The 10,000-nt window shown below is 41.7% G+C and overlaps 1 protein-coding gene across 5 annotated transcripts in view; it reads left to right on the plus strand.

Annotated features, from left to right (window-relative positions):
- The window catches only part of gabrg2 (gamma-aminobutyric acid type A receptor subunit gamma2), a 41,493-nt gene extending 35,618 nt beyond the window's left edge, over positions 1 to 5,875 (plus strand). For 2 of the 5 annotated variants that reach the window (XM_047805805.1, XM_047805802.1), the window contains 2 exons: positions 2,457 to 2,734; positions 4,950 to 5,875. In XM_047805805.1, coding sequence (XP_047661761.1) covers positions 2,457 to 2,734; positions 4,950 to 4,956 — 285 coding nt within the window. In that variant the 3' untranslated portion in view covers positions 4,957 to 5,875. Of the gene's footprint in view, positions 1 to 2,453; positions 2,735 to 4,949 lie in introns of all 5 variants that reach the window. The other 3 variants (XM_047805804.1, XM_047805806.1, XM_047805801.1) reach the window with 2 other exon arrangements.
- The last annotated feature ends 4,125 nt before the right edge of the window (positions 5,876 to 10,000 follow it).

Genomic DNA, 10,000 nt, shown 5'->3' on the forward strand with positions numbered 1-10,000 from the left:
AGTATAGTAGGGTATAGTGTAGTGTATTATAGTGTAGTATAGCAGGGTATAGTGTAGTGTAGGGAAGTGTAGTGTAGGGTATACTTTAGTATAGTAGGGTATAGTGTAGTGTAGGGAAGTGTAGTGTAGGTTATACTTTAGTATAGTAGGGTATAGTGTAGTGTATTATAGTGTAGTATAGCAGGGTATAGTGTAGTGTAGGGAAGTGTAGTGTAGGGTATACTTTAGTATAGTAGGGTATAGTGTAGTGTATTATAGTGTAGTATAGTAGGGTATAGTATAGTGTAGTATAGTAGGGTATAGTGTAGTATAGTAGGGTATAGTGTAGTATAGTGTAGTATAGTAGGGTATAGTATAGTGTAGTATAGTAGGGTATAGTGTAGTATAGTAGGGTATAGTGTAGTATAGTGTAGTATAGTGTAGTATAGTGTAGTATAGTGTAGTGCAGTATAGTAGGGTATAGTATAGTGTAGTTTAGTAGAGTATAGTGTAGTATAGTAGGGTATAGTGTAGTATAGTGTAGTGCAGTATAGTAGGGTATAGTATAGTGTAGTTTAGTAGAGTATAGTGTAGTATAGTAGGGTATAGTGTAGTATAGTGTAGTATAGTGTAGTGCAGTATAGTAGGGTATAGTATAGTGTAGTTTAGTATAGTAGGGTATAGTATAGTGCAGTATAGTAGGGTATAGTATAGTGTAGTTTAGTAGAGTATAGTGTAGTGTATTATAGTGTAGTATAGTAGGGTATAGTGTAGTATAGTAGGGTGTAGTATAGTGTAGTATAGTGTAGTATAGTAGGGTGTAGTGTAGTATAGTGTATAGTTATGTATAGTGCTGTATAGTGTAGTATAGTAGGGTGTAGTGTAGTATAGTGTATAGTGCTGTATAGTGCTGTATAGTAGGGTGTAGTGTATAGTGCTGTATAGTGTAGTATAGTAGGGTGTAGTGTAGTATAGTGTATAGTGCTGTATAGTGTAGTATAGTAGGGTGTAGTGTAGTATAGTGTATAGTGCAGTATAGTGTAGTATAGTGTAGTATAGTAGGGTGTAGTGCTGTATAGTGTATACTGCAGTATAGTGTAGTATAGTGTAGTATAGTAGGGTGTAGTGTAGTATAGTGTATAGTGCTGTATAGTAGGCTGTAGTGTAGTATAGTGTATACTGCAGTATAGTGTAGTATAGTGCTGTATAGTAGGGTGTAGTGTAGTATAGTGTATAGTGCTGTATAGTAGGGTGTAGTGCTGTATAGTAGGGTGTAGTGTAGTATAGTGTATAGTGCTGTATAGTAGGGTGTAGTGCTGTATAGTGTATACTGCAGTATAGTGTAGTATAGTGTATAGTGCTGTATAGTAGGGTGTAGTGCTGTATAGTGTATACTGCAGTATAGTGTAGTATAGTGCTGTATAGTAGGGTGTAGTGTAGTATAGTGTATAGTGCTGTATAGTAGGGTGTAGTGTAGTATAGTGTATAGTGCTGTATAGTAGGGTGTAGTGTAGTATAGTGTATAGTGCTGTATAGTGCTGTATAGTGTAGTATAGTGTAGTATAGTAGGGTGTAGTGTAGTATAGTGCTGTATAGTAGGGTGTAGTGCTGTATAGTGTATACTGCAGTATAGTGTAGTATAGTGTAGTATAGTAGGGTGTAGTGTAGTATAGTGTATAGTGCAGTATAGTGTAGTATAGTGCTGTATAGTAGGGTGTAGTGTAGTATAGTGTATAGTGCTGTATAGTACAGGATATTGTAGTTCAATGTAGAAGTATAGAGTACAGTACAGTATAGTAACAGTTCAGTAATAACATCATACAGTTTTATTAAAATATCATTACAGAGTGACAACATGACACCTGCACACAACTAGCTTTACCCATGATGCATCTGAGTTTTAAAGGTCAGCTCTGTGATGTGAGTGTAAACCCACAGATAGATGCACTTGGTCAGAGGAACCTTCAGGACGAGCAAAACCGACACAGTCACGTCCTGTGATTAGCGTGAGGAGTTCATTACAGCTCTGTAATGGTGAGAGCTTACCTCTCCACAATACTGCTCCATCCTGTCCAGCTGGAGCTTCAGCAGCTCAGAGTTCACACTAGAGTTCATAGTGTATACAGTACACACATCCAGGTTCACTACACAATCACATGGCTTCATCATGCTGCACAACCGAACTGCTGGTTTATTTACACAATAGCTACAGCTACCATTCACTAGCTTTTTAGAGAATGCCTTTTGCTGAACACATTAAATCCAGAGTGTTGACTTAATGCTGGTCTTATGCTCATATTTCTGTTCAGATCACTGATAACATTAATTATGCATGAGATTTTGGGGAGTGGCGTTTTGAGTATAACTCGTTTGTGATTAGCATTGCCCAGCACTAGTGTAAGTTCTGAGTGCTAAGGTAAGACTTTATGCATGTTTGTGTATAACTGGACATCCTTGTCCTTTTGTCCCCACTGAAGCAGAACCCGACGGTGGATATCCGCCCTCGCTCGGCTACGGCGATCCAGATGAACAACGCCACTCACATGCAGGAGCGCGACGAGGAGTTTGGCTATGAGTGTCTGGACGGGAAAGACTGCACAAGCTTCTTCTGCTGCTTTGAGGATTGTCGCTCAGGGGCGTGGCGTCATGGCCGCCTGCACATCCGCGTTGCAAAGATCGACTCGTACGCGCGCATCTTCTTCCCCACCGCCTTCGGCCTCTTCAATCTCGTCTACTGGGTTTCGTACCTGTACCTGTGAGCGCCACCGCTACGCCTGCAGCGCAATGCTAACCACACAACATGATGCTAATCATACAATGCTAATCATACTACATACCGCTAATCCTATAACGTATCACTAATCATACAATTTAATGCTAGTCATATGGCTATATCATACATAAGGCTAATCAGACAAATACTGCTTTTTTAATCCGATTTTAATCACCAACATTTTCACGTCACCTCCGTCCTGTTTCACGGTGCCCTTGTTGACTTCCCCTCACTCGTGCTACACTAGTGCACACTTCTTAAAAAGTACAAGAACACTAGTTAGAAAAGATCCATAGACTAGTTAGTGTGCTGTAATCCTCTACATTATTGGATGTGTAGTTCTTTAGATCGTCACAGTCTAGTCCCCTAAAGGTGATAGACCAACAACACTGCAGTACTGGGAGGTGGAATCGACGTGATCGAGGGAAATGTAGTCTACTAGATTGTGTGAAATCTATTCAGCTAGAAATTGGGATCACTTACTGTTTATTAAGGGTCAGTCTTGTCCCCTAGATAGTGAGAGATAAGAGAGATGATTATGGAGTAGAGACAGTGGAGTAAATGAGAACTATAATGTGATCTAGTCCCCTAGAATGATCATGGTTTAAATATCACATTGTAGGTGGTGGCTTTCACTAGTTCACTACTTATATCACTATGATGATTATTGATTAAATGTAGTTTGACTGAGAGAGAAATAGTCCACTAGATTAAAATACTAGATAATAGGGGACCTAGACAGGGATCTTATCAGGTAGATGATGGGAGGACAAGCCTAAGACTCTGGGGTAAATGTAGAGCCTGGTGGAAGAGATTAGAGTGATAAAATGTAGACTAGATGTGGGTGATCTAGTCCCCTAGGTAGTGTGCAATATCTATAACTTATAACCTGGATTTGTAGAAGGTTTAGTCCACTAGATAGTGAGAGATGTAGACAGTAGGAGTTGTAAATTAGACAGTGTCAGACATTTAGGGAATGGTAGATATAGTCAACTAGACTGTAGATATAGTTCACTAAACTGTAGGGGATGTAGTTCACTAGTTAGGAGATCTAGTGTGCTAGTTATTAGGGGTCTAGTCTACTAAGTAAAGGGTAGAAGGATATATTCTGCTTGACCATGTCATTTTCACCTTCACGTATTTGTTTGTCAATAAATAGCGGAATGCTAACTCCGTATCAGTAGATTATGAGAAGTGTAATCCACTAGATTAGATTAATCCACTAGATTAGACTGGGTTAGTCCGCTATATAGTGGTAGTTATTAATAATGTTCAGGATATGTAGACCACTAGATAGTTGAGTTCTTGTCCACTAGAAAATGGGAAGTCTAGTTCACTAAACTGAGTGCAAGCTAAACTTAGCAATTCTGGCTCGAGTAGTTAGAAGCCCTAAAGATGGCGGTGGGGCTTTTAATCTAGGGGAAGTCGGCGAGGGGAAGTTGTTAAGGGTGCTCTGAGATCAGGACTGGGACGAGTTCCATTTTTTATGTTATCTCGCTGTCACTCCCTGGGGAGAGTGAGAAAGGCTGCTGATTGGTTGTGATCGGTTAAAGATGAGTGCGGTGGGCGGGGCTTGTGCTCATAGCTTTAATCACACTTACATGAACTCATTGTGAAATTAGAGACTTCCGTTCTCCAACATCGTCGTCGTGTTTATTTGATCGTCGTGTCGTCGTGAACAAAGCGAAGGCTGTAGCAACACATTTTGGGGGCGGGGCTTCGACATCTGTCACTCCTATCAGGGACTCAGTGAAGTATTTAGATTTGCATGTCTAGTCTATAGAGTTCCCAGAATCCCTTTGAATGAACAGGAAATGATGTCATTATCAAGTCAAGGGGCCACTCTGAAGGTTATTTATGAATTATTCTGGAGTTACACAAAAAAAAGGAAATGTGAAATTTATTTATTCAGTATTTATTTCTGTTCGTTAACTGCCGTGTTTTACGAGCGACGGTAAAATCAACGATCTGTACAAAGGATGTAAATATTTAATACTGTACAACGTAGTGATTTATTTATTATCTATTGCATGCGGCGTTAAAAAAGCAAACTTATTTAACGATGATTTTCCATAAACAATTACGAACTGAATATAAAATTCACCGCATATAACACTTAAAAATGAAAAACAAATTTATTGTCTGATCTCATGAACACGTTCATATTTACAGTCATTTATTTTGTATTTATTTGCAGCTCTTGAACTTATTCTGGTGTGTATAAGGAGCCATTGGGGGCGTGGCCATCCTTCCTGACATCATCTGTACAGCAGGACTGGAGAAGCGTGACAGTTACAGCGTCGATCTGCGTCCTGTGTGTGTTTTATTCAGTATTTGTAATCGTAGCTAACTGCCACGCTAACCAGCTGTGTAGATCTTTGTTAACTAGTTGACTCCACCTTCTGTTACTGAGAGATTAGCTCTTAGCTTTGTCTTTGGATTTAATCAGCGTACTTCACTGACACGTCCTAAATGTTGGCTGTTTTTTTGTAATGAAATTTCTAAATTTTTCTGTTTCTGTAAACATCGAAGGAAACCATGTGATTAATTCCTTCCAGTAGGAGCGTAGTGATGATGTCAGGAAGGACCACGACGGTCCTCTTCGTAATGTTTTTAACTCAGAGCCGTTATGGAATTTCCTTTACAGAGCAGGGCAGCAGTGTGTACAGAACAGTGTTACTGCTACAGTGTATTCCCTTTGCTAGCTAGCTGCAGTGATAATTAGCAGCCTTGCTAACTAGCCTTCAGAACAATGTGGAGGACTTGGAGGATTAAAAACCCGACATGAACTCACACTGTTTGGGGAACTGAAATGTTATCATTTTAAATCTGAAAGTCAGATCGCTGCAGTGGATTCTGGGTAATTTGTGCACACCGATATCGAGTCCGTCCTCATCAACAAACTTTCACTCGAGCTGAAAAAGTGGTAACGGATATGACAGTGATGGAGTTTGGACCTACACGGAGACACGGATCGGCAGGAGAGGACACGGTACGGAGGACGGAGAGCTGCGGTAGAGACTTTAGTTTTCAGCGACAGATGAAGAGGACGTGACTTTCTGAACCGAAGCGTAATTATTATAAATATTAACACTGGAAAATAAACACATGTATTGAATTATTGTGGGACGTCTTGGTCTTATTTTTTATTCCACTTATCAACGATTTGTTTTAGCCGATCCTCCAGAAATATGTCTAAAAATGAACTCGATGTAATTAAATTCCAAATCTCAAGGTGCTTTATATATTATGCTAATTTAGTCTTTAGTTGATCGTCCTCGAACGATCCGAATTAAACGAGTCGGACTGGCGATCACGGGGGTCTGAACACGGAGCTCGATGAGGCAGAAGGGCTGACGTTGCCGCAGCTGAGGCTCCGGAGCAGACTGACACGTTCAGTGTGATATTTTCACCCGTGAAGCAGAGACTCGACTCGCAGTGACTCAGTGACACTAAAACACGACTCCTTCACCGCAGTCTAAGGCGAGAGGCTGACGAGCTCGATTAATCCGAGTTAAGCCCGAGGTGAAGCGCTCTAGATCTCTGAGGTCACTGAGGAGAACCGACAAGAGTAAAACAAAAGGCTAACCTCCTGCATGTGGAAGAGTGGGAGGAGTCAGCTGCTGTCAATCACAGCACTGGAGGTAACATCTACAGAATACAATTTGAAATAGTCCTACAGTCATACCGGTAATCACCATGGAAACCTCCCTGATGTGACCCTCCTGTCAGGGTAATCTTCCCCACACTAAAATCACCATGGCAACCTGCTGTTAATATCCTTCTCCATCATATCATAACATGCCTCTGACACTCATTAGGGGTCGTCTTAAATTAAAAAATTTATCATTTCTATCCTGGATTTATACAGAACTATGAAGCTGCTTTGTGACAAAGATCATCGCTCAAAATGATTTCAGTAGTAACCGTCCCCATAGAAACCGTCCACGTAGTAACCGTTCCCATAGTAACCATCCCCACACTGATTAATTCCCGGCTCAGAGCCAAGTTGACTTTTCGAGCTCATTAAGACCTTCATGTTCTTTCTCTTGGCAGATGTCGTTATCCAGAGCGACTCGGTGAGACGTTATTACACTTTATTACACTTTCACATTGTACACCTGAGCAGTCGAGGGTTCAGGCTCTCGCTCGTGGTCCAGGCGCAGTGCAGCAGTGTGGGGGTTTGAACTCATCTCCTTCTAATGAATCCTGAATAAACTGTCTTTCGTTTCCAACCGATTCCTGAAGGCTTCTCTTTGGGATGTTCTATTAAACACCCATCAGAATGGAACTGAGATAAGTCAGGAACACCATCAGGAACCAGGACAGCGTTAAGGACAATACAGACCACCATCCTGATATTAACATCTGATCAATCCTAAAGCCCTGCGTTCCATTCGACACATTTAGATGCACATTTTATTGCTAATTGGACATCAAGCTGCAGCGACACACTAACACACACACTAACACACTCACACACACACACACAATGACACACACACCACACACACACACACACACACAATCACACACAAAAACATACACTAACATACTCACACACAATAACACGCAGTAACACACAAAAAATACACTAATACACACACACACACAATAACACACTAACATGCTTACACACACACACACACACTCACACACACACACACTCACACACAATAACATGCACTAACACACAAAAACATACACTAATACACACACACACACAATAACACACTAACATGCTTACACACACACACACTCACACACTCACACACAATAACACGCACTAACACACAAAAACATACACTAATACACACACACACACACACAATAACACACATGCTTACACACTCACACACACACACATACACACACAATAACACACTAACATGCTTACACACACACACTCACACACACACACACACACATACACACCTACACCTGCACTGCTAAATCACTTGTGGACAAAGTGCAGCATTGAGCTCAGGGACAACTGATGAACTCTCAAACCCCAAGTGACAGAAAGAGCTTCACCTCCTTCAGCTGAAAATAAGATGTTTCTCTCTCTCTCTCTCTCTCTCTCTCTCTCTCTCTCTCTCTCTCTCTCTCTCTCTCTCTCTCTATCTGTGTCTCTCTCTCTCTATCTGTGTCTGTCTCTCTCTCTCTTTCTCTCTCTCTCTGTGTCTCTCTCTTTCTCTCTCACACACACTTCAGTAATTCAGTAAACTTTATAATGAGGTTGTTCCTCAGGTTGTGTCACTGGGTCACATGTTACTTTCCCTCAGCAGCACAGGGAGCTTCTGTACATTACTCCAGCTCTGATGATGTCTCCTAATGTCTGGAAGTAATGTTGCACTGAGACGAGACGAACTTGTCTCCAGTGTTAATGAACTGAAGGTGAGCCTCTGCCTGTCGAGCCTCTGCCTGTCGTGGTCTCGGACCTGTCGAGCCTCTGCCTGTCGTGGTCTCGGACCTGTCGAGCCTCTGCCTGTCGTGGTCTCGGACCTGTCGAGCCTCTGCCTGTCGTGGTCTCGTACCTGTCGAGCCTCTGCCTGTCGTGGTCTCGTACCTGTCGAGCCTCTGCCTGTCGTGGTCTCGTACCTGTCGAGCCTCTGCCTGTCGTGGTCTCGTACCTGTCGAGCCTCTGCCTGTCGTGGTCTCGTACCTGTAACCTCTCGGGCTGAATGAGAAGGAACCCCGATTTTATTTAGTGTTCAGTCTGAGAATAAAACAGAATAATTTATAAGCAGTGTAACACATCAGTCATAAAGTGTGTAAAGGTTGTGACCTTTTCAACATGATGATCGGAGAAAAGCTCCAGCTTTACACTGAGACTCTGTGCTGTACTGTACACACACACACACACACACACACACACACACACACACACACACACACACACTATCATCACATTCTCCCTTAAAAGATATTTGTAACAGTAATTTATTACAGTTTATTATATTGTATGAACCTTCAGTATTTAAGCCACACCCCCTAAACCATCCTGATGTGTGTGTGTGAGACTGTTTACATTGTGTTTATGGGGAATTAGTGTGTTTACGGAAATAAGTGGATCAGGAAACTGGGAAACAGACGATACAACGAGGAAAGAAACTACAAACTACTGAGATCACTGACGTCACACCAAGACTGTGCCTTTCCCTCTACAGCACTACTGTGTGTGTGTGTGTGTGTGTGTGTGTGTGTGTGTGTGTGTGTGTGTGTGTGTGTGTGTGTGTGTGTGTGGTGTGTATTACTATTTTTCGGGTCTTCTTAATGAAAGATGATGAGTTTCCTGTGTGAGATATTAAAGTTTGACCACTGAGAGAATGAAGGTGTTGCTCTGTAGCGTTCTCTCTCTTCAGGACGTGACTGTCTGCTTCTCTGCTTGTGTTTTTCAATCAGCATCAGTGTGTGTCTCAGCCTCGCCTTTGTGCTGTAGCAGCATCTCTGTCTCACACACACACACACACACACACACACACACACACACACACACACACACACACACACACACACACACACAGGTCTGGTGAGGAGACGTGAGGTCCTGTGGGTTCACACCGATGGGCACCAGAGCGTGAGGAAGTGTGTGTTTGTTTCATCCGTCTCGTGTTCTGTGGCCTGTTGCTCCCCGAGGCAGCTCCAGTCCTCACACTGACAGCTGAGCTGCTGCTGCCTCTGCGACTGCTGCAGCATGTGGAGCTTTAACTCCAATAATCATTCATGTAACACACTGCAGTGTAACAACACACATCATAATAATAACACAGTAACGTTAATAAGACAAAAAATCAACACAAACAAACAGAAACAATATAATGACGAGGAAGCAGAAAAAATAGAGGCAGTATCAAGTAAATAAAAAAATAGTAAAAAACAAATGTCAAAATTATTGAAAATACACAGAAACAAAATGTTTATTAATACACAATAATAAACAATATTATATAATAAACATTAATTATAAATAGTATAAATAAATATAGATTGAAGGGCGCTTATAAACGTTACATAACCTCAGTGTCACAAGTGGGAAACAGTCAGACAGAGAGAGAGAGAGAGAGAGAGAGAGAGGGGGGGCTAGAGAGAGGGAGAGACAGAGAGAGAGGGTGAGAGAGAGAGGGAGACAGAGAGAGAGAGAGAGAGAGAGAGAGAGAGAGAGAGAGAGAGAGAGAGAGAGAGAGAGAGAGAGAACTCATATCTCTGTTCACACGAATCTCCTCCTTTTTTATTCCCTTATGTAAC

Source organism: Tachysurus fulvidraco, chromosome 21, assembly GCF_022655615.1.
Source record: "Tachysurus fulvidraco isolate hzauxx_2018 chromosome 21, HZAU_PFXX_2.0, whole genome shotgun sequence".
Taxonomy (NCBI): domain Eukaryota; kingdom Metazoa; phylum Chordata; class Actinopteri; order Siluriformes; family Bagridae; genus Tachysurus; species Tachysurus fulvidraco.